This window comes from Equus przewalskii, chromosome 9 (assembly GCF_037783145.1).
Source record: "Equus przewalskii isolate Varuska chromosome 9, EquPr2, whole genome shotgun sequence".
Taxonomy (NCBI): Eukaryota; Metazoa; Chordata; class Mammalia; order Perissodactyla; family Equidae; genus Equus; species Equus przewalskii.
In genome coordinates this window covers 9,163,374-9,188,801 of record NC_091839.1, presented here as the reverse complement: position 1 = coordinate 9,188,801, position 25,428 = coordinate 9,163,374, and the positions used below count along the sequence as shown (strand labels likewise).

General features: G+C 53.7%; 1 protein-coding gene across 1 annotated transcript in view; it reads right to left on the bottom strand.

The window, feature by feature from the left end:
• The window catches only part of LOC139073680 (collagen alpha-1(I) chain-like), a 128,884-nt gene that overhangs the window by 103,121 nt on the left and 335 nt on the right, over positions 1-25,428 (bottom strand). The window contains exon 2 of the mRNA XM_070559518.1: positions 24,893-25,350. Within this exon, the coding sequence (XP_070415619.1) occupies positions 24,893-25,350 (458 nt within the window). The remainder of the gene's footprint in view (positions 1-24,892; positions 25,351-25,428) is intronic.

Genomic DNA, 25,428 nt, shown 5'->3' with positions numbered 1-25,428 from the left:
CCCTCAGAAATAGAGAAAGGGGAAAGAGAGAAAGAAACATTGTTAATGTTTATTTGAGAGTTTACTAGGTGCCAACCACAATTCTAAGCCCTTTACATGGATCATTCAATCCTTACAAACACCCAGGGTAAGAGTTATTATTGCTCCATTTTACGGAAGAGGAAACTGAGGCACAGAGAGGGTAAATTACTTGCCCAAGGCTACCCAGCTAGGAAGAAAGACTGCTGAGATGTGAAGCTGGCAGTCTGATGTCCGGTCTCATGATATCCTGGTGGGCAACCAGTTCCAGAGATCCAGCAGCCAGCTCCAAGGCTGCCCTCTCCATGTTTGGGCTCGCTGTGCAGGCTCCTTGCTGAGCTCCCACAGCCGCACTGCTGGACCTTTTATTTATTTATTTATTTATTTACTCTTTTTGAGGAAGATTAGCCTTGAGCTAACATCTGCCAATCCTCCTCTTTTTGCTGAGGAAGACTGGCCCTGAGCTAACATCCATGCCCATCTTCCTCTACTTTATACGTGGGACGCCTACCACAGCACGGCGTGCCAAGTGGTGCCATGTCCGCAGCCGGGATCCAAACCGGTGAACCCCGGGCCGCTGAAGCAGCACATGTGAACTTAACCGCTGTGCCACCGGACCGGCCCCAGACCTTTTTTAAAATATTAACCAAAGCGCCAGAATGTTGTCCACTGCTGCTTGTACTCAAGTTGTCGCCCCTGATGCCAGCTTCTTCCCTGGTTTGGCCCAGCCATGGGGACAGAGGAGTCCTTCACTGACATTGCCACAGAGTGGCAACTGGGGACCTCTTAAGGGTACTCAGAAAAATTCTGGTCCTTGGCTAACCAGGCCCCCATCAAGACGAGCCCTGCAGGATAAAACATCTGGGGCACCCAGACCTGCCTGTGACTTCCGCTGGCATTCAACTGTGTCATGCAAGTCCTGGCCAAGCCAGCGAGGCAGGGAAGAGGCCTGAAACAGATGAGCGTCGTGGAGGAGCGATCACGAGGACTGTTACCAGTGGACAAAAGGCAGGTCTGCCAAGAGACTGCAGGCAAAGCTACTGAAAATACACGTGAAATAAGGAGGCTGGTTACTGAATAAACCACAATATTCCAAGCTGGACTCTGCCTCCCCCAAGGGGTGGGACATCAAGCCAGGAGGGCCCCTCTTCGTGCTGCAGGTTTTCTCTGTGTGTGGGGACATCGCCGACTGCTTCACTGAGTTATGGTGGCAGACTGAAAGGGAGACGTGAAAACACTCAGACCACGGCCCAGCTCATATGAAGGTTTTCGAGTTAGTGGCAAAGGGTGGACTGTTCACACTACGGGGACAACCGGTTAACGCCTGGCAGGGGGTGTGGAGGGGGGTTTAAGCTCTTCATCCCACACTTAACCCCAAAGAAAAAAACTCCAGATGTTGGATGTAAAAAATAAAGCCACAAAACTACCAAGAAGCATGTATAATATCTGTCTCATCTTAAAGGCCAGAACATAAAAGAAAAAAAAAACCCTCAGCATGATGTTTAATAACATAAAAAAATTAAAAGGTAAACAATTAGGAATGTAAGTTTACAACATATAACAAAATGATCTGTACCTTCAATAATGTAAAGATCCCCTATAAATCAATCAGAAATAACCTCCTTCCCAGAAGAGAAGGCAACTAACAAGGAAATACACATGGTTCCCAAGCAGATCAGGAAGACCAGTCAGCATAAATACCTCGTCTCTAAACACATGTATACACTTTGTTGCAGTAATTGCAACCCCAGGCTTTGTCCTAAGAAAGATCTAAGAGGCAAACAAAGGGTTTTGTGTGTGAGCCGCTCAGAGTCATAACAATGAAAGTTGGAAACCACGGTACGTCCAACAACAGGGCAGTGACAGGAGGGAACGCTGCGAAGTCACTAGAAGGAACGTGGCCGACCTGGAGGCACTGCCCCGGGACGCTCTCCAAGCTGGATTCCGGAAGGCAAGTGCCATCGGCAGAAGAACAGACCTGGAGAGCATGTCTGTAAAACCACCGGCCGTACGCGTACGTGTGTGCAATAAAAATAGCTAATGTGTGAGCACTCCTCACCTGCCAGGCTCCACTCTGACTCTGACACACATTCACGCAATGAGTCCTTGCAGGCCAAGAGGTTAGGACCATCACCACCACTTTATAGATGGGGAAACTGAGGCACAGGGTGATCCCATAAAGGCCAAGTCAGTACCTAGCAAAACCGGGGTCTGAACCCAAGCACTGAAGCGCCAGAGCCCAGGCTCTTAACAAAAACAACACACTGCACACACAGCAAGGAGGGGTACAACTCCTGCCCTCTCGGGGGGTGACAGAGACAGCGAAGGGCAGGTGCTGGGGCGTGATGGGAACGAGAACCTCCATGCTCGACCTGACACATGGCCCTACTGCTGGAACTGTTTTGCAACCAGCGTGTGGCTTCTCTTAAGTTTTACATCAATAAAGACTTTTTTAACAGAATTTTAAAAAATTGATAGAGAATTTTTGTCATGTGACTTAAATGCAAGTAGGAGCAGGCGATGACCAGCATCTGTCAGGGCCAAGGAAGGGGAGCGGGGGGCTGAGGCAGGATCCAACTCCAGCCACCTTTCCCAGAGCCGCATGCAGAAGGAAGGCAGCGGTCACACCTCTCCCAGAGGACACTGAGCAAGGCCGTCTGGCGGCCAAGGTATCACATCCGACATCCCCACGGGCGGCGAGCTCCCTTTACAGGTGGAGCACTGGGGAGGAGATAAGGAGGACTCACGGGTGAGGAGACTTTCGGCCCCATCAGTTAAGCAGGCTGGGGAGCTCAAAGTCCCAGGCCTCTCCACACCTTATCTGGCCCATGTGTCAAGTTACGTACGTGTCAGCCACCAGAAAGTCCCTGTTTTCTACCCTGTAATAAATACCGTAAGAAAAGGCACGTCGGGATCTAGGTTAGCGGGGACGGTGGAAGGGCCACGGGTGTGGGGGGACCTGATCCCCTCCCGATTTCACAAATGTAGGACACTGACACTCGGCTCCTCGGGGGCCCAGGCTGTGTCAGCATCGCTTAGGAACAGCTGGGGTTGCAGGGAGAGAAAAGAGAGCAAGGTCAGACTGTGGGTCGGGATGGCCAGTTCCAAGCCCAGCCCCAACTAGCTGTGTGACAAGGATCACGGGCTTCATCTCTCTGGGCCCCAGTTTCCGAATCTGCAAAAGAGGAAAGAAGAGTCGACTGTCCTATAGCGAGATGCGTGTTAAGGGGGTCTGGGACTGTTACTATGGGAGACCGAAGTCCAAAACCCCTGGGAGATCTTTTGCCCACTCACCACCCACTCTGACCAACCCTTGGCAAGCTCTGGTGGGTTAAGCACTTCTCCTAGGCACCCTTGCCACCACACCTCTGTCCTCACTCCAGTACGCGCTGCCTCCCTCCACGCCCCTCCTCTTCCATCTGTGCTCCCTCCCCACAGTGGCCAGAGGGACGGAGAGAGAGACGACACTCAGAATCAAACCCCAACTCCCTTCCAGGCTCTCGCCCCCACCCACCCTTCAACCTCATCCTCGATGCTCCAGCCGCACCGGCTACTCGCTCCGCCGTTCCTCGACACACCACGCCCATTCCTGCCTCCGCACCTGCTGCTCCTGGCACCAACTCTTCCCGAGACCCTCCACAAGACTGGCCCGTCTCCTTCCAGTCTCAGCTGACGTGTCACTGCCCCCAATCCCCCAGTCGTCCGCCTCCCACGGCCCCTCCACCTTCCAGGTGTGTGTCTCTCACCATTCTGCTTCAATGCCTCCACTGAGTCATTCATCCCCACCTGAAATTATCTCACTGATTTGTTCACTACTTTATCACCTGTGTACTTCCACCTGCACATACGCTCCAGCCGAACAGGCCTCCCCAGGCTCCGACCGAGCACCGGGAACACGTGGGACGCTCAATAAATGTCTGCCAAAGGAACAAATCAGTGACTGAACGAATTAATGAATTCTACGTCATTTCACATCAAATCTTCTCCCCTCCCCAAGGGAACAAACCTGTTGTAATCCCCAGAAGAAAAGAAAGCCCTTAGGGAGCATGCAATAAAATGCATAACTGATCCCAAGGCATCCAAACGATTTCAAGCGTGCTGGTGCCCTAAAGAACAGCAGTGCCTGGGGTCAGAGTGGCCCCCGGCCAGGTTACTGGAAGGACCAGCCTCTCCAGTGGAGCAGAGCCCTTATTCTTTTGTCTAGGAACTGAGTTTCAGATCAGCAGAAATTCAAATGCTCAAAACCCTCATGCCCCAAGCATAAAGGTTTAATCCCCTGGCGTGGAGCAGGCGCTCTTCAGAAGCTGGAGGTCTGAGAATACAAGGCCAGGGCGAGAGAGAAAAAAATGGAAATGTCAACAGTCTAGAGTCGTCTCTCCCTGGTTACGCCGACTGAGAGGCACGCACAGGGCTCTGCCTGGTCAAAGGCAGGGCCTGAGGCAGCCATGCCCACGCAATGAGAGGACTGACCGGTTCCTCTGTTTACCCCCAAATCCAAGACGGGGCGTGGGCGGCGGCAGAGACCGGGAAATAGCGAACAAATGCACACAAAACCAAGGACAGAAGACTCGAGGCACCAAGGAAAGATGAGCAGATTAGAAACCACGAGGAGGTCAAGTATTCGATACTCATTTCTAATGTAAACAAAAGTTCAAAAGAGTCAGTGCCCTCAGGATCACTGAATAATAGATGACAGAGGTTCTCTCTGCAGGAATATTCCAGCTAATACACGAACAGGAGGACAGAACTACACTGTCACAATTTTTGTAAACCCCAACAAAATCGTAGGCCTAGGCAACGGTCACTGGCAGCCATTAACTCTACAGAACATCCCAGAAAGCCAACGGGCTTCACATACCTCCTAGTGGCTGTACACACACAGCAACGCCTAGGACAATGTCTCGCCCCCCACCACACACCCCGAAATGTGTGTGTGTGTGTGTGTGTGTGTGTGTCTGTGTGTGTGTGTATCTCCACTCTGCTCCAGTCTCTAGACCCAACTCCCCATTTACAGGAAACTCAGGGACAGAAGCAGCCTTTCCTGCCACCACAGGGCTCCAGTCGGCCAGGCGGACTGTGCGAAACCCGAACGACAAACGACACAGCTTTGCTCAACAAATAAACTGTAAAAGAGGGAGGGGGAACCCACAAATTAAATGCCACTTAACAGGCACGTGAACCAAATCCAACAGTGGACCTTACTGGGTCCTGACTGGAGCAAATCAATTCTAGAAAGATCTTTATGGGAAGATCTGAAATGTTAACACTCAAGGGACACGCGTGACGTCAAGCAATTGTTATTTTACTTATTTTATTTAATTATTTATTTTAATCGTGACAATAATATTGTCCTTAGGTCCTTGAAGAACTCTTGTCTTCCGCAGACAAATACTGAACTATTCAGCTGTGAGATACTCACGGCCCGCGCCTGCCCCATCTCCTCTCCCCTCCCTCCCCTCGCTCGCCCCTCGAGCGAGCACTGCTGATGGCTCTGAAGTTCCTCAGGCCTGCCAGGCTGGCTCACCTCGCGCCTTCCACCGGCCCTGACTTTGCCCCACGTGTTCGTCCCAGATTTCCACATGGCCCCCTCGCTCCCCTGCCTCAGCTCTGTCTGCTTCAGTGTCGCCTCAGGAAAGAGGCCTGCCCTGACCACTCTGCCTGCAAGAGCACGGCCTGCCACTCCGCGTGGAGCCTGCCACCTGCCTGCCACTCACTCGCAGGCCAACATCCGCCTTTAGTGTCTTTCACACCTATTATCTCTGACTCACTATACACTCCTTGTCTACTATCTATCCTCCCTTTTCTAACGTTAGCTCCACGGGGGACAGACGGGACTTCCTTTGTTTTGTTCATTACCATCTTCCCAGCTCCCAGGACGGTGCCTGAGCAAAATAAGTGCTCAAGAAATATGCGTGTAATAAACCCAAGAATCAAAGGGGCATCATCGGGAGGTCCATCCTGGTGGCTGGCCGCTCCTTTAAGAGCCATTTTTATGGAACACTTCAGAACTAGGAAAGTTGCTGGCTGCCGAATCCAAGATTTAGTCTCCCTCTTTAACTTGGTAATGGATTCCGATTTTTAGCTAAGAACAAGGCCATGTGCAATAAAGACTACATTTCCCAGATTCCCTAGCAACTATATAGGGTACGGTGACAAGGTTCTAGGCGAAAGTCTATAAGCAGAATTATTGTGTGCAACTTTCATTAAGGCTTTTTAAGAAGACAGGGATCCCATCTTCATCCTTTCTTTCCTGTTTGCTAGGACATAATCGCTGGAGCTTCAGCAGCCATCTTGAACCATGAGGTGACAGGCTAAGGATTGTGGAGCAAAAAGGTAGAAGGAGCCTGGGTCCCTGATAAGAGTGCAGCCCTGGTCTGCTTATCACTGGGCTCCTTTATGTGAGAGAGAAATAAACTTCCATCTTGCTTAGACCATTGTCATTTTGTTTTATATGCAGTTTTCTATTTATGCAATTGAACCCAATCTTAACTGATACGCCTGGGATCAAAAAGCTATGGTAGAGGGGGTGGAACAGGGAGAGTCACATATCTATACAAACATATACAAATGCCCATAACTGAGGACTGTCCCCAAGACAGATTCACTGTGAGCTTGGGGTACACAAAGAGATATCATGGAGTTGGGGAGAAAGCAGACAGGGGAGAGGAGACAACCAAGGAAATGAGGACATCAGAATCACAAACCTCTCATTAGGTTAAAGAGGCTGCTGCCCAAGGATTAGTAACCAGAGTACATAAAGAACACACACAAATCAATAAGCAAAAGAAGCAGAAGTGATGAAGGAACCATATCCAGAAGAAGAAACATAAAGGAAAAGACATTCTGCCTTACTAGTCTTCAGGGAAATAGAAATTAAAAGCACAAAGAGATTTTATTTCATATCCATCAGACCAGCAAAAATAAAAAAGCATTATAAAACCACACAAGAATACAAAATAACAGGAACTCTACATCCTTGGTGGGAATGTTTAGAGAATGGCTTGACAACATTTGGCAAAGTTAGAGATGCTCACATCCTAACACAGCATCTCACGCCTCATGACAAACCCAGAAGAAATTCTCATCCATGTTCACTAAGATAGATGTGTACATGGCCGTACGCCTATGTGGCACACGATAGAAACAGGTGTACAGAGCAGTAAAAAATGAATGAACTACAGCTATACCAGTCTGGATCAATCTTAGAATCATAATATCGAGTGAAAAATGCAAGTCCCGGAAGACTATACACAGTAGAGTATCATTTGTGTAAAGTTCAAAAGTCAGTCTTACTTTTTTCTTTTTTAAAGATTGCCACCTGAGCTAACACCTGTTGCTAATCTTCTGTTCTCTTCATCTTCTCCCCAAATCCTCCCAGTACACAGTTGTATATTTTAGTTGTGGGTCCTTCTAGTTGTGGCATGTGGGACACCGCCTCAATGTGGCTTGATGAGCGGTGCCATGTCCGCGCCCAGGATCCGAACCAGCGAAACCCTGGGCCGCGGCAGCGGAGCAAGCAAACTTAACCACTCGGCCACGGGGCCGGCCCCCAAAACTAATTCTTTTTAAGACAAAGAACAATAAACAAAAAAATTCAAGATGGTGGTCCCCTCTGGGAGAGCAGGCAGGGGATAAACCGGAAAGTACCACACAGGTTCATACGAGTTCTTGCTAAGCTTCTAGTTGCTGGGCGGGCGGTAGGTTAATGGCTGTTCATCATAATAGATATTTTTGCATGGACCAAAATACCGATGTATCACGCATCAAGGATTATGATTAATCCGATTCTGTGTGCCCTAAGGCCAACTTTCGAAAATGAAATGCACTTAGAAAGAGGTGAGGGGGAACTCAGCAAGTTACTGACAGCCCGGACCAACGAGGCAGGGAGCGGGAGTGGAGGGGATGGAGTGGTAAGTGGTTTGCTTCTCTTCATGTTTTGCTCTGCTGTCACTCACACATTCATTTCAACAAAAAATGCTTCCTGGAATAAATAAATGAGTAAAGCAGAGCGGTACGGTCCAGCGCATGGACTCCACAGCCAGCCCACCGGGACGGCGTGCCCACTTCATGACACCCAGCCTGGGACCTCTGGCAGGTAACTGCACTTCTCTGTGCCTCTTTCTGCATCTGCAAAGGTGAGATGATCCCAGCGCCGGCTTCACGGGGCCATTGTGAAGAGGAAACGAGCGGGCTGATGAAAAGTACTCATGACAGTCCCTCCACGCAAGTTAAGCCCTTAATGAGATCGGCTACTGTTATTATCGCTAGTCTCACTTCGAACAGCTACCTGGGAAGTACGAGCTGAGCAATTACCTGGTCAAGGCCTGCAAATGATCCCGGCCAGTGTAACCCCCAGATGTGCTGGCCTCGCTCATCCGTGCAGCCTCTGTGAGCAGCCCAGGCACGGCCCATCCCAAGCACTTCCTAACCAGGTGAGGAGTGAACGTGCGCTGCCTCAGTTGAACCGGCACCCCCTCTGCTGTGTGAACAGACCACTTTGAGCTGGCCAGCCCGCACGTCCCCTCGCCCCTCTTCCTCCTTCCTGACCCTTTGTTCGACGGAGTGGTAAGCCCAACTCAAAACTGCATTTCTGAGAGCTCCCTGTGGGAAGGGGTGGTCGTGTCACAAAGCTCCAGCCAAAGAGACAGAAGCAGAAGTCGCCTAGGGGTTCCGGGAAGGCCATGGTTTCCTGACAGGGGAGCTGCCCCCTGTCCTCAGAGCCTGGCCTCCTGAGCCCGTCAGAAGGATGCGGGGCTGGAGGTGGAGCCGCCACGTTGTGACTATGGAGGCCAAGGGCAGCGACGCAGACAGAGGAGCCTGGGGCCCCAGAGAGACAAGCTCAGCACCACCTTGGCCTGCCGACCTCTGCACTTCTCCTTTCTTGAGAAAACGAACACTGTGGGAGTTTCCAAAGGTGTCCCCCAGCAGGCCACACCTCCTGGAGCTCAAGCCTCCCGTCATAGCTCCCACAGTGAGTGCAGGCTGACCTTACGACTCACCTGAACCACGAAATGAGGTTGCGATGAGGCTGGGCCCGTCGGGGACCCACCCCTCAGGAAGCCTGGGGAGCCCCGGGCTGCCGGCTTATGAGGCCGGCTACTAGCTGGCGGGGCCACATGGAAGGAGGTTCTGAGCTGAGAGGGACAGAGGGGCCCAGGCACCTCCAGGGTGCCATGTGAGCAGAACCATCTTGAGTGTTCCAGCCCCATCTCCCCTCTGACAACTGCCACATAAGAGACCCCAAGCAAGACCGGCACAGGAGCCAGCCAGCTGAGCCTCAGGCGACCAGTCATGAGAAGTAATAAACTGTTGTCGTTCTGCGGCATTAAGTTCGGGGATGGCTTGTGACGTTGCAATAGCGAATGAGAACAAAGCTGTACCTGCGTTCACCACCGTACAAGTCTCATGAGGCCAAACACGGTCCTCAGCTAAGGACAAGCCACGAGAGAAACATGCCGGTTGATCACAACGCCCCAAATCTCTTCATGTTCTGATTTCCAACGAAGATTGTTACTATGAAAAGACATGAACCCTCCCTCCATTTCATAATAAGTGCTTATTAAGCACAAGTAATCTTTATTATGAGTGATCAATCTATTAGCCACTTTAATAATGAAAAAGCATTTAAAGCAGATGGTTCGACACTGTGCTGGACGCAGTGAGATGCTCAGAAAACGTATCTCCTATCTGGGCAAGAGGCATCATCATAGTAATGCTGCTTCATATTCATTCTCGAAGGCTTGGAGCTCAAGTTAACAAGGTGGCTAGCGGGCTGGACGCCTGCGATCTAATTAAAGAAGGCTATCAAAAAAAATAATTCGGAAGGAAAAAACCTGGAAACAGAGGGAACGCACATCAGTGGCGGCCTGGCCGCATAAATGATGGCACCCCCCACCCCCCCACAGTGTGTTACACAGCCATTAAAAAGAGCACATGTGAGCTCTCCATGAGAACCTGCAGGCACTTCCACCTGGTACTGCCATGTGAGCAAAGCAAAATGCAGGAAAACAAGGGCCATATTACCCCTTCTAGGCTATTTGCCCCCTTATAGGCTATGTCCTATAGGATTATATAACCATGGAGAAAAACATGGAAAAATCCATACAGTACTTGATTGACACCATGGATGAAGGACAGTGGGAGGATGCTGACGTGGGGGTGGGGCAGAGAGGAAGAGAGAAGGAGCCCACGAAAAAAGGACTGAAAAAAATTACAAAGGGGCTTGAAACCAATTAATAGAAATCTTTCAGCCCATTTATGCAGTGCTCTCCATGCACCACACAGAGCTCACAAGGTCACCTGGTCTCACTTCTCATTTAACGCAGGTACTATTCATTAACCCCATTTTCCAGATAAGGAAACTGAGACCCAGAGAAGCTAAGCACTGTGCCCAGAGCTTGGGCAGTGCTACGACGTGAGGACTGAGTGTACCGGCCTCCCAGGAGGCTCCGGACCCAACCCCAAACCCATGGCATTGGAGCTCAGAGCACGGGGCGCGTGCTGCAGGAGCGGCTCCCCTCACGCTCGCCCGTTCCTAACATTGCAGCAGGCCCGGGGGGTGCTGGCGTGTGCCGCAGCGGCACCCACCTCAGTCCCTGCGCTTCGCGCTGCTGGGAGAAATCCAAGACGGCCACCGACCTGCGCCCCAGAGCCTGGGGCAGCCCTGCCCAGGATATTTCTACAGAATCCACTGCTGACACCGGGAGCCAGAAAACAGACGACGAGGTGTGAGCTCGGACACAGCCAGACTCTTCGAGCTCACCTTTTAATTAAAACCTGCTCAGCCCCAGATCAAGAATTACAGCGTGCTCAAGGAGGGGAGGCTGATAACCTCGCCTGGCCAGCACACTCATGTCCCGGCCACTCCTCGCCCTCCTACTACAAGCCCAAGATGGCCTGGTGAGGGGGTCGCTTTGCAGACACATGGGGACGTGTGTGTGGCCGGGGTCCCCAACAAGGCCCTTCCCATTAAACAAACCTGCGCATGTCTGTTCCAGGCCACATGCACCCAGGCCGCCTGGATGAGCCATGCCAGGACCCGGGCTGAGGGACAGGAAGCCAGACGGCTGGCTACGGCAGGCAGGCTGAGGACTGCTGGGTGACCAAGGGCAGGGCGTGTGCACACCACCTCCCACAGCTGCAGCTGTGCGCGTCCGCCAGCGTTCTACTCAATCCCCAAATGGGGACAGCCGCCCATCCTCGGACAACACTGTACCTGCTTCCACAAACTCATTCACAAAATAATTTATCGCACACCTTTGACGTGCAGGGGCCGTCCTACGAGGACAGAGACAGAAGTCCCCGAGCTCTGGTGGAGCCCACGGCTCGGGGAGGGGCAGATCATAAATACACGTCAAGTGACAATAAATGCTATAAACAAATAAGGCAGAGGGAAGGGCTAGAGGTGACGGAGAAGGTGTCATTTAAGGAGGGAGGCCTCACCGAGAAGGTGACATTGAGCAGAGGCTGAAGGCAGACACGGCTTTGGGGACACAGGGGGAAGTGCTCCAGGCAGAGGGAACAGCCAGGGCAAAGGCCCTGAGGGAGGAACAGCAGGCGGCCAGTGGAGCTGGAGGACAGCCAGCAGCAGGGGAGAAGTCAGAGATAAGGCCAGACAGGGAATCTGGGGGGCTGGGGGCCCAGGGGGAGCTGACATCGAGCACCGCTCCATGCCCAGGCTGTGAGCACGCCACAAATATGACTCATCGGAAAGGTGGGTGGGTTGGACTCATTGGAAAAAGCTGCTCCTATTTCCCACTTCATCAGATGAGGAAACTGAGGCCCAGAGAGGGAAAGGAACACACAGCTCGTCCGTACCAGGTTGAGACGCTCCACAGCCCCAGCAAAGGAGTTTGCTTCCCGCCGGAGCTCCACCAAAGGCAACGATCCCTTCTCCAGGGAGAAACGTCCTCCGTTTCCTTCTCACTCCCTCAACACTCCGCCCACCCTTTCTTCACAGTTAGGAGCAGACAGGTAAACATTTCATGGGAGAGGAGGAAAAAAAAGAAAAAGAAAAAAAGCCACCAGTCTAATCCGAAAAGGAGAAACAGTTACTAACTTCCTCTACTCCACGAGTCACAGGCAAACTTAACACACATCACTCACCTGAAGGAGGTCCCCAGCACAGCCCGATCGCAGGGGCAGGTGCCTGCAAGGGAGCTCCGCCGGGTCTCCTCCGGGCGAAGGCCACCTGCACCAGCTCGGGGCCGCCCCAGGGTGGGGCCACCCCTGGCCGCCGCCGTGGGTGTCTGGAATGCGGAAACGGGACCTGCCGTGCCAGCTCTTCACAGTCACTTATTCACCGGCCGCGAGGAGCCGCCAGCCACCGGAGTTCCCCAAGAGATGGCTGCTCTTCGGGAACAGGCGTGTTCCCAAAGAGGGCTGTTTTGCCAACAGTCGCTTTAGGGGAGGGAAAAGAAAGGCCTCCTTACTCATCAGCCACGTGGTCTGAGGCCTGAATGGGCTTCAGAGAAAGCTCAGAGGTAACAAAGACGGGGTCCCCTGTCACCTCCCATCCCTCCCTCCAGGAGCAGGCCACCTGTTCGCTGACTGTGCCAGGGCTGGCCCTGCGCCCACAGCATCCCCCGCGCTGTGCTGGCGCCTGCCCGCTTCATTCACAGCCGCCCAACCCAAGGCGGGCTCCTCTCCCCGACAGACAGCGGGCCGCTCTCAGAGCAACACAGCTTAATGATTAAGCCCGGCTGCGGGCTCCTCGGCCAGCTTTGGAAGGCGGCTGCTGGCCCTGCCTAATAAAACCACCGTCCTCCTGTCTTCCACACTTCAGGAGAATGATCTCCCCGGTGCTCCCAGCTACCTCTGAGTAGGGACTGTGATCATGCCTATTTTACACAGGAGAAAGCTCAGGAACAGAGAAGTCACGGGATGAGGTCACACAGCAGGGAAGTGCTGGGGCGGAGTGAACACAAGCTGGGCCACTCTGGGTCTCCAGTTCTTAACCACTGCCCTGGACCTCCTCTCAAGAGAACAGACAGGTCCCCCCGGCCGGGCCTCAGTTTCCTGCTCTGTAAAATGGGGTGAGTGTGAGGAGTCGGCGAGATCTTAGCCTTAACCCACCAAGCATGTTCACTGTCTCCTGGCTGCAGTTGTCACATGCCACCCTTGGGCTCAATCAGGTTCAGCTTATACCTTCAAAATGGGGGTAAAATCATGGTCACGGAGTTGAAATTCTGGGCAGCCGAAGAGAAAAAATAAGAAAGATTCTTACTGTCCTTTTTTTCCACCCACAAAAAATACACAGTCTCTCTTCTGAGTCAGCCATCTGAGGAGGACAGGACCATCGCCAGCCCCACCCTAAAGATAGGGCAATGGAGACAAAGCAAGGCTCGGTGGCCTGCCCAAGGCCACCCGGGGGCCTGAGGCGGGCCCAGGCCTGCACCAGCTGTGGCCCGAGCCCAGGCCCCCTCCTCAGCCCTCTGCGGGCTTGAGGGCCAGCACTTTCTGCGCGTCCACCAGCAGCGGCAACAAGCGCCCGCAGGAAATGTCAGCCTGCAAGTCGACATCACTTTCACAGATGGGCGGGAGGAGAGGGCGGGGTTATTAAAGGATACTTAATTATTCAATGAATAAGTCGCGGTTCACGTTAATAGCAGAGGCCACATTCTGGAGCACTCACCCTGTGCCAGTGCCTGGGGCTAAGCCCTCACCTGCATCCTCTCCCTTCACCCACACCACCGCCTACCAGGCAGTCCTCAGACGGGGAAACCGAGTCTGTGGGAGGCGCACCTTCAATAGGACTTGGTCGGGAGCAGCAAGAGGAGCGAGACCCAGGTATTTCCGGGCAGAACGAATGCTCTCGAACACCCGCACGCTGCCCCTCTCTGCCGCCTCCTTACCCAGCTTGGGTCTCCCCGAATTTTCAGACGAAATGTTTGTTTTCTGGACAAGACCGAGCGCTCCTAGGTACAGGGACTCTGCGTACACATTCGCACAGGTGGATGTGATCAGAGCACAAAACCTAGGTCCTGATTCAGGCAATCACAAGACAAAGTTGGTGACACAAGTGCATGGGTACTGTGCTTCCGCCTCGTGTCGCTAACTTCTGCCGCAGACCGCTTGCTCGCCTACCCCATATCCCTCCCCCCCCACCAGTCCTTTCCTAAATAGTACTGTGATTTCTTTCCTGTAGCCACTCTCCTCCCAGCAGCCATGTGCTTCAGGTGAGGATGGTTCCAGCCCCAGCCCCAGCCCTGAGAGTAAATCCTGATTGGCCCTTGCCCAGGCATGGTAATATGTCACAATCCTGGCCAATGAGATGTGAGGGGAATCTAGGAGACAGGTCGTCTAGGAAAGGTTCCCTCACTCTTAAGATTAAGACACATAATGAGTGAGAGAGGCCCTCTTTCTGCAGCTGGATAGAGCCTTGTCAGGGTGTGATGACTGGAGCCATGGCAGTCATCTTGTGGCCACGAGGGGAGCCTGAGGACACAGGAGACACACCAAGGATGACAGAGTGGCACAACAGAGAGGGTTTGCCTACAGGTCTTGTGGAACTGCCTAGTCAACCCTGGTGCTGCCTACCTATAGGCTTGATACATGAGTTCATAAATCTGATTTCAGGCCAGTTTCAGCTAGGTTTCCCATTACAGTAGATCAGTGGTTCTCAAAATGTGCTCCCAGCCCCGAGAGTACCACCATCACCCAAGGACTTGTTAGAAATGCAAATTCTCGAGCCAGAACTACTGAGTCAGAGACTCTGGGTGGGGCGAGGCCATCTGGGTTTTAACAAGCCCTCCAGGGGATTCTGATCCTGCTCAGGTTTGAGAAGCACAGTGAGGAGAGCTCAGAGTGAGGCTGCTGGAGTCAGCCTCCTTGGATCCAAATCCTGTCACCGCCATCTTCTAGCTGTGTGACCCGGGGCGAGCTATTTAAATGTGGTTACGTCATCTGTGAGAAAGGGATAACAAGAGTACTCGCCTTACGAGGCTGTTGGGAGGCTCCGCTGACTCACTCCGCGGGACGCCCGGCAGAGCACCTCGCACGCACGGTGCACGGCCTAGTGACTGCCACTGGCTGCTGCTGAGGTCGCTGTTACTACTGCTGGTGGCCAGAGGTACAGCAAGCGCCGCCTTCCTGACGGCTCCCCCAAGGCTGGGTCCAGAGCCCCTCTATGCTGACTTTACCCCCCAGGACCCAGCCCCGTGCCCTGCGCTTCCAGAGACGGGCGACTCTCTGGTCAGCACCCGGGTGTGACACACAGGAGGGGCTGAAGGCCTGTCTCCCAGTCCGGATCTCCTCCCACGGCCAAAGCCTCCGCGGTCCCAGGAGATACGCCCATGGACGCCCCGGCCCGGGCGCTCTGCCAACCACTCTGCCCAGTTACTGGTCCAGAATGCCCACGAGGCCTGCCGGCCGACAGAGCACCCCCACCGTGGGAGCCATGCCAAACATCCAGCCAGAGCCCAGGGGGGCCCTTCCCTCCGGGAGCTATCTGTGATTTCAAAACTGGTGGCACCAAGACGCAGAAAGCCAAAGAATGACTAATGCCACCCCAGGTAAGGTCCCAGGAGGAAGAGGCAGCCTGTCATCAGGCTCCAGGGCAAGACTGGGGACGGGGCTCTGGTGGGGGACAGGGCTTCTGGACTCACCAGGTCACTGACACTGCGGGGTCGGGACTCACAGAGAAGTGTGGGAGGCGGGAAGGGGTAGGAGGTCTCGACCTCTGACCACCAAGCCCGGGGTCAAGAAAGGATTGGTCCAACTCCTCTGGCTCTGGAAAGAAAGCTATCAGGCTGACCATCATAAAACTGCCAAATGTTCAACCATTCTTGACCCACAAAAAGGCAAGCTCATACGGTTCAACCTAACAGAAGCCAGGAAGCGCATTCAAATAATGTGGTGTCCAGGAACGGGTCACCAGTAAGGAACTGGGAGGGCAGTGGCCTCTGGGGAAGGAACTGGGCGCCTTATTTTTGTTCCTTTGGTTCCATGCATGTGTGGTCACTATTCAAAATTTAATGAAATTAATCAGTCAGTCAACCCTGCAGTCTCCTCCGATCTCAATCAGAGAACAAACTGCACTGGATGCTAAGAGATCTGCAAACCCACCACCCCTCTGCCCCAGTCCCCACCACGTCTCCCCTCCTCCACTCCGCTCCAGCCCTGGGCCTCCTGCCAGCTCCTCAATCTCACTGTCAGGCCCGCTGCCTCAGGACCTTTGCACTAGCCACTCCCTTTGCCTAGACACTCCCACTGCTCACACTGCCTCTCCTCCTTGAGGCCTGTACTCAAGAGCCCACCCAGGGAGGCCATCCCTGGCCCTCTACTCTAAACTGCAACACCCTCCACCCTAATACTTTCCAGCCCCTCTCCCTGCTTAATTTCTTACGCTCAGCACTACTACCACCTAATACAGTACATATCTTACTTACTTATCTTGGGGGGTTTTTCTTCTTCTTCTTCTTTGGTGAGGAAGACTGGCCCTGAGCTAACATCTGTTGTCAATCTTTCTCTTTTTGCTTGAGGAAGATTGTCGCTGAGCTAACATTCGTGCCAATCTTCCTCTATTTTGTATGTGGGACGCCACCACAACATGGGTTGATGAGCGGTGGGTAGGTCTGCACCCAGGATCCAAACTTCTGAACCCTGGGCCACCAAAGCAGAACATGCAAACTTAACCCCTACACCACTGGGCCAGCCCCTTATTTGTCTTGTTTCCTGTCTCAATTCCCCACCTGAATGAGAGCCCGGGAGGGCAGAGGCCTCGTCCGTCTGGCTCACTGCTGTCTCCCTAGTACCTAGCACCCCAGTACCTAGGAGAGTGCTCAGCTCGGTGAATACCTGCTGAATGAGTACGTCTGAAAATCAGATGCACTGTCAGGATCAGGGGTTTGCTGCCCTCAGATCCAACACATGCAGTCTACGTGGGAAACCTGGAAAAATCAGGCTCCCTAAACTGGTGAGAGCGCTCCGAATGTCCTCCCCACGCTGGGGCCTTTGAAAGGAAAAGGAAGGCCAGCAGGAAGAGGGTGCTAGGGCCAGAGTTTCAGGAGGCCGGAGGGGCTGCAGGCTTCCCGCCTTCCTCCCGCACACCGAGCACGTGGTGACAGACACAGGCACTGGAGACAAGAGCCGGCCACCAGGTGGACCTCACGGTGCCAGCATCCAGTAGGATAGGACCAGCAGTGATCCTGCTCCCTCAGCCATCCCCACCTACCTGGCAAGCCAGCGATACGCAGAAACCCCCGGAGGAAGGTGCCCTCTGCTCCTGCCACCTCCACACAAGGATTGCTGCACCACGCGGCTCCACTGAGAAGTCGGGGACCCCAGGGAACAAACGCGACAGGAGCCCCTACTCGATGTGAAGCGGGGGTGCGCGTCTGCGGTGAAGGAGTTGGAACTGCTGACTCGATGACAAATAGCAGCAGGTCCCAGGCACTGTCACAAGCTGCATCTTGCCCCTCTCCGTCTTCTACCCAAGTCAGAACTGAAAGGGGGCGCGTCCCCTGCCTCCCGCTGCAGTGCTGGAGGCGAACCCAAGGCTGGAGCCTGGTTCCTGTGGGGCCTAAACAAAGACCCATCAGAGGAAGGAGCTGTACACGTCTGTCCTGAGGGGAGGATGGGAGAGGATGGGAGGCCTCCTGTTCAAACTCGTCTTTGGAAAAAATGTGGGAGGGGCCCCACGGTCGGGTGCTGGCAGGAAACAGACCGCAGGGAAGAGGGACCCCTGTGAGCCGACTCAGAGCAGCCGGGGAAGCGTGTGGGGAAGCGTGTGGCCGCTGGCGCCTCGGCCGTGTCCTCAGTGCTGCTGGACGCTGTTTACCAAGGGGTTTCTAAAGACCTGGGCCAAGTATTGACTCGTAAAAAAAAAAAATGTGTTTTTACTATATAAGTGGACTGGGCAGAGGCAGGGAAGTCCCCGCCACGTACTCTTGGGCTGGAAACACGCACATGCTGCGGGACATTTGTTGTACTTGTTCCTAACTGTTCATGATAAGACATTCCAAACACACAGAGGCGATGAGCTAAGAGCCGCCGTTGGCCGGCTTCCGCAGCCGTCAACTCCTGGTCCTCTCCCCCCACCTCTTCATTCGCCCGCACACGCGTGTCCCCCTGCACGCCCCACCCGTCCGTTATTTCAAAACAAATCCCGGACATCTTAGCAGCTCCCAGGGATTTCAGAACACACGTCTTAAAGACAAGGACTTTTTTCTTAAGCAGAACCACAGCATCATTATCACACCTACAACATTGACAAGAATTCCTTAATAATATCAAATCTGCAGTTAGTTTTTGTTATTTTAAAGAAAAGGGAAGTGCAGGTTCCAGAATCATAAAAACCCCGTGCCCGGAGTGGTGTGGGAGCCTCCAGGCCCACAGTGGTCCGGTCCTGACACATGGCTCCCCCAGAAGAGGAGATCAGACACCACCCACAGGGTGGAGCAGCTGGAACTAGTCAGGATGGTCCTGCTTGTCCACCCCATTCGTCTGTCTGTCCGTCCACGGAGACCGCGGGGGAGTGTCTAAGAGCCTGGACACTGGAGGCAGTGGCACGGGTCTGAATCTGGCTTTGACACTCACCAGCCGCACACACTTCTCAGGACTTCAGTTTCCTCATACGGGAAATGGGAGTAAGGACAGTCCCCACCGCGCGGAGTCGTCGTGAGGATTAAATGAGATACTCCAAGGCAAGCACTCAGAGCACCGCCCGTCCATCCATAATGAGAACTCAGGGAACACTGCCCGTACCATCAGTTCAGCCAAGGAACAAGTATGGAGCATCTTTTACTGCCAGGCGCCGTCCAGCAGTGGAAGCCAAGAGCAAAGAGGTTAAAAGCCCCAGGAATCACCACCTGGGGATGGGGACTGGCACCAGGCCACCACCTGGCGACATGAACAGACTCGGCATCTCCAGCACTGGCCTGTTTGGGTGGGAGGCCCAGATTCCCCCTGCCCCTGAGATGGGGAACCCTGAACCAAGAGAGTGACTAAAAGCCTAGAAGAGTGACTCACAACGATGAGAGAGGAAACCACTGTGCCGCCCCCTCTCTCCGCCCCCACCCAGCAAGGCCGCTCCGGACCAGAGCAAGGGCAAGAGCCACAGCCGGGTGAGCGCTGCTGGGGCCGGGCTCACAGGAAGATGCCGCAGCTGCCAGGACAGGCAGGAGACAAAAGAGAAAAGAGGCTTCGGGCCCAAAGCAGCTGTTCGGAACCAGCTTTCAAGAGGCCGGGCCCCTTCCGTGCCTCCCTCAGCCCCCTGTCCACCCTCCTCCCCAGTCCCCAGAGCCCCTTTCTTTCCTGGGAGGTAAGACCTGTTCCACCGCACCGGGAGCTCAATGTGAGGTGCCACCCAGCAGTCACTCAGGTCGAGACCAGCACCCTGGCACCGACAGAAGCCCGAGGACCGAGGCTGACAGACTCTGGGAGTCCGTCTGGTGCAGCCAGCCCTTCCTGTGGTTTCTACTGCTCAAAACTCAGGCCCCATCGCCCTCACACACACCCACAGCGGACACAGCAGAGATGCAAGGGGATGGGCTCCAGAGCTGAGTTCAAATTCTGCCTCCATCACTTCCAAACCAAGTGAGCGGCTTCTCATGGCCAGACCTCAGCTTCCTCATCTGTCGATGGGGACAATCACAGTCCTGGCCACTTCAGAACCCACATCACACACGCCGGGCACTAAGAACAGTGCCAGGCCGTGAAGCAGCCCTGATGGCCGACAGCTACCGCTGCCTACGACAGACACGCTTTTCATCCCTCCCTCCCACCAAGAAAACACAGGCTGGCGCCTCTGATCTGCTGCTGTGAACTACCGCCCTTGACTGATGGGAGCCTCACCTGGGCCCACACTGTCCCGTGCACGTGGCTACTGAGCATCTGAAGCGCGCGGCCAGTGCACATGGCGATGTGAAGGCATATAATACACACTGTATTCTGAAGACAATGTGAAAACAATAATGTAAAATAGCTCAACAATTTTTATATTGATTACACGTTGAAGTGATAATATTTTGGACTAAATAAAACATGTTAAAATTTATTTCCTCTGTTTCTTTTTACTCTTCCCAACGTGGCCCCTATAAAATTTTAAATTACGTATACAGTCCAACTGGTGGCTCGCATTTTATTTCTTTTTTGCTGAGGAAGACTGTTGCTGAGCTAACATCCGTGCCAATCTTCCTCTATTTTGCATGTGGGACGCTACCACAGTGTGGCTTGATGCACGGTGTGTGCAGGTCCGTGCCTGGGATCCGAACTTGCAAATCCCAGGCCGCTGAAGTAGAGAACGTGAACTTAACCACTACGCCACCGGGCCAGCCCCTCGCATTATATTTCTAATGAACAGTATTGCTGCAACCTTTGAGAACCAGTGTTACCCGACTTCACACTGTCAGTGTCCAGCATGGTGCCTGGCACACATGCTAGGTAGAAACCAATGTTCCATGGGTGGCTGGATGAAAGATGCTCTCCACAATTCTGGTCTTAAAAGCACCCACTACTATCCTCGTGCCTAACCAGGCCTGCCCTTCATTCAAAACATTTAACCAGCCATAAGGTACAGGCTACACCAAATCAAAATGGACACAGTCACGGCGGCCGGAGCAGGGTCCTGGGGCCCCAGGAGGGCTGGCATCACCACTTTAGGTGCCGGACTGGATTTTGATATTCTAACGGTCCGTAATGCGGGCCTGGGGCTTAGAAACACTCTGTCGCCCACCAGCCCAAGTCCCCTCACCAAGCTCACCCCAATGAGACACTCGCCTTGCTCAGTCTCCTTGACACATGCCTCGCTCCTTGTTACCCTGTGTCTGTGGTGGCAGCCGGCAGTCAGGCTTGTTGTATTGACGGCAGGCTCTGTGGAAGGGCCTTCAGTTTTGAAACAACCAACCCAAAACCCCTACAGAAACTGACCCCATCGCGTCTTACGGTCCCTGGAAGGAGGCCGCAACATGCCGAGGTCACTCCCGCTGCCTCATGAATGGGGCACTAAATATAGTTCACAGAGCTCTGCATGTTAAATGACACGGAGAGGAAACGCTGCTTCCACTTCCCACAACGGCCTCGGCCTGGCACAGAGGGCTGGGAGGGAAGGAGGAGGGCACATGGGCCGAGAGCCCGGAGTCCGCTCCCTCACACGTAAGGTGAGCTCCATCAGCTCCTCTCTTCCACTGGACTCTTTTGTGGACTGAGGACACGTGTGAGATGCTTAGAAGAGCACCTTACTTGCTATTATTATTATTATTAGCATTTTACAAAAATTAAAGTAGGGAGAACTTGAAAAATGGGAAGCCACCCTTCTCCAGCAAACTCATTCCCACCTCTGGGCCTTTGCACCTGCTGTTCCCTCTGCCTAGAAGGTTCTTCCCCTGCCCGGCTCTTGGCACAGCTGGTGCCTCCTGCTCATAGGGTCCCAGCCCACATGACGCCCCCTCAGAGACGCCTAGGAGGCCTCCCTGACCATGGAAGCTAAAGTAACCACCCCTCCCACCATCAGCCCGCCCACCAGCCAGCCCCTAGCCCTCAGCCTGTGACGGCCTCCACGGAAACTGTGTGAATGCCCGAGCTTACGGCACGGCTCCCCAGCTAGAATGTAAACCCTAGGAAAGCAAAGATCTGGTCTGTCTTGCTCACGGTCCAGAGTTTAGGCTTTCAGCCACTGTGGTATACTGCCTACGGACCAGGATGCTTACTGGAGGTGTGTTTGCAAAGAACTCCCAGAGACAAATGTCCGGCATTAGGGGAATGGCGGGATAAAGCAGGCTAACTCGGGTCCAGCTGTTAAAAAGAATGAGTCAGATCTGGAGGTAACGACTTGAAGGCATACGCTCTATCATTAACTGAAAAAATGAAGTTACAAATATGTGTGGTTTGATCCCTCGCCCACCTTTTTTGGGGATCGGTGAAAGAGAAGGAAGTAACAATTGCTATGTGCATCTGCACCTCCACCTAAGCACGGAAAAGGTAAGAAAGTGCGTCCACCCAAATCTCCAAGGGCAGAGGCGATCCATTTTGTTCACAACTCCATCTCCAAAACCCAACAGTGGATATTTAGCGAACACACTGTCGGAATAAATGGTTATCTTTGGGGAACGGGATCCTGGAGCGGGAGCTGGCACCTATTATTCCCCTTAAACATCTCTGGATTGCTTGACATATTACAACCAGCATGTATTTCTTCACATAACTTTTTTATAACCAAATTCAACTCATCATTCTCACACACGCCAAAGGCCATGAGCAGTCCTAGGAACCAGGAGCAGTGTCGGTCACACTGCAAGCACAAACCACCAACGGGTCCAAGGGCCTCTCGTTCTAACAGCTAAAAACACACACTTTTCTTTAAAGGAAATGACTGCTTCTTTTACTAAAACATAAATACATTTAACTTAGATTTTGCCGGTTAAATGTCTAACAAGGTTAAGCTGCTACCATAACCTGTGTCATTTTTTTAAACCTAAGTTTGAAATATATCGGCAAAATAAACTTCACAGGAAAAAAAAGGCATCGACCACTGAGCGTTCTAGATTCCACGTCTGATTTACCGCCCGACAACTGCAACGTCTGAAAACAGGCTCACAGCGAGCCCTTCGACCCACGTGCTCAAACCCGCGTGCTGCTGTCAACAACAATGACGATGACGATTTTTTTAAAAGTCACCGCTTTATTTCCTCAGATTAAAGAAACACTTAAGTGAATTTGGCGCCATCACAAATCTGATTGAGACCACGGGCTCCCATCAGCAAATGAAATCACAATGACAGGTGTCTGAGAAGACTCAACCTACGGGGAGAGCTAATAAATTCCCTTCCAGCCTCCCCCCGGGTGTGTGCACGGCCTCCCCAGGTGCCTGGGAGGGCCACCTTCCCATACAGGGTATGCTAACCCGCTGTCACGGGATAACTTTTCAGAATGAAATGAACAACTCAGCCGAGCTTTGCCAGGCTAAAACCACAGAAATGGGTTCCCTGAAAGCCAGGCTTTGATGTCCCACCCGCCGCCACTGCAGTCTGGCCAAGTCCATATTATCTTCTCTGCCCCTGACTAATACAATGTTTTACATACATGAATCCGTGGTGACTTAAAAGAAACATCTCAACGTTGTCAGAAAAGGCCACCTCCCGGGGCCAAGGGCAACCTGCAGTGCCCAAGAGACGGGAGACCAAGACTGGCCAGTGAAACGGGAGCTCCACCCCTCTTGCCAATCTACGGGACCTGGGAAGGATGGGCGAGAAGAGCAACTCCCCAGCTTCTGGCCTGGGCAACTGGGTCACCGTCGGCCCACCTGCCGGGACGATGGCTACTGGGCCTGAGAGAACGAGTTTAGGTTGAATACGTTGAGTTCATGGTACCCAAGGGACAGGAGCCCCGGACACATCGTGGAAGAACATGCTCCACATCCGGAGCTGGAGCTCAGGGGCTAACATGACTTTGAGACAGCTAAGTGCTGGCATCACGGGGACAGTACATAAAGCCCTGGCTTGGGGGGAGGAATATACGAGAGCAGAGCAGGGGGCCGCTGAGAGCAGGTCAGCACCATCTCCTTTAGGGCCTCACAGTGCAGTATGTTCCACAATGGAGCCTTTGGTGAATAAAAACTGAAGGGTGGAGACACGCAGTCACCTTACCTGCTCTGCCCCGTAAATACAGACAGAAGCAGCAAAGGCTTATCAAGAAAAACAAGATACGTTTATTAAGTGCTCACTAGGCACCCAGCCCTGTGCTACACACTAAACATGAATTATCTCAAAACAACCCTGGCACGAAAGTCCTGTGACTACCATTTCACAGATGGGACACTGAGGCTGAGAGCGAACGTGTGGGGGAGCTCAGGGCTGTCATGTCACAGCCCACAGGCAGGCAGTCTCTAGGCCAGATGGAGAACACTGAAGAACAATTATAATACATAAGAGCTGCTACTCAGCGAGAGATGGCTCTGCACTCGGAACACAATCCCGGCAAAGCCTCACAGACCCCGGAGGCTGATACCGCGATCCAATTTCAGAAATGAGGGACCTGAGGCTGCAGGAGAGGAAGTCAGCTAGACCACTTTGAGTCTTGCCCACTGGGGAGACCAAGACTACAGCCAGAGCCCCACTCGCAGAGGGTCTCAGGGACACTGGGAAAACGCTGAATAAATGGTACCATTTATTGAACGCTGACTATGTGCCAGCTGCTGCTCTAAGCACTTTACACATGGCGTTCTCGTTGCATCTTCAAAACAACTCTGAGGTGGCTTCTACTAAAATCCCCATTTTATAGAAAGGGAAACCAAGGCACAGCGAGGTGAAGTCGGTAGCCCAAGGTCACCCAGCTGGCAAATGGCAGAACCTAAATTTGAACCTGGGTTTCTCTGCCTCCCAAGCCAAAGCTCTCAACAAAATAATTTCAGTTAACAGCGGCCACCCTGCCTTGAGTGCTAACTATAGACTCGGCTCTCTACATGCACACTCGAAACTAACCCTATGCAGTCGACAATTCCTTCACCCCATTTCTCGGGGGCCAACAATAGCGCAAACACGTCAATAAGCGCCTTCTATGTGCCAAAATCTCTATTCGCCAGATCTCAACAGAATCCCCAGCAAAAGACAGACACTCTTCTTCCCCCGTTTCACCGAATGGGGAAACAGAGGTTCGGCGCGGTTTCCCCAGATCGCAGCTCCGGAGTGGGAGAGCCAGGACGCGAACCCTCCACGCTCTTCCGCACAGCGCCGGGTAGCACGTCTGGAAAGTTGAGCCACGCGGGCACGGGTCCGGCCAGGTCCGGAGGGCGCGAGTCCCGGCGCCGCCGCCCCCAACAACCGGTGCCCACACCCGGCCATCCGCCCGGTAGCCTGCCGCGCTGACCCCCGGGGTCCGAGCGGATACCGATTCCGCGCCACCCTTGCAAGAGGCCGCCCCTGCACCCGGAGCCACATACCTGGGCGTCCCGGCTGCCCGCCCCGCGGGCCCCACGAGCGCTGCGTCCGGCCCCGCGCGGCTCGCTGGAGACGCCGCCAGCTCCGGTGGCCCGAGTGACTTCCAGGCTGCCCACTTCCAAGCCGCTTCGCGCGAGGCCTCCCGGGAACTGTAGTTTCGCCCTAGGCGGCAGCAAACTGAAAAAAGCCTGGCGCGCAGAGGCTGCCGGGAGCAGTAGGCGCAGGCCCGCGCCGCCTTCTGGGGATGGTAGTCCACCTGTCGGCTCCGAGCCGCTCCAGTCTCCAGAGCACTTCCGCAGCCCCGAGGGGCGTGAGGGATGGAGGCGTGTCTTCTGCAGACTCCAACGCGGCTGCCGCGCTCCTCGCACGGCGAGGGCGGTTTTTCCCTTTTCCCCAGCCCTGTCCGCCTCCTCCTTTCCTTCGGCGGACTCTCTCCCTCCCTCTCCGCGAGCGCGAGGTACTTACCCCGAGGGCGCGAGCCTCGGGAGAGGCGGGGACGAAGAGCAGTGCGCTAGACCCCCAACGAAGGGAGCGGCGG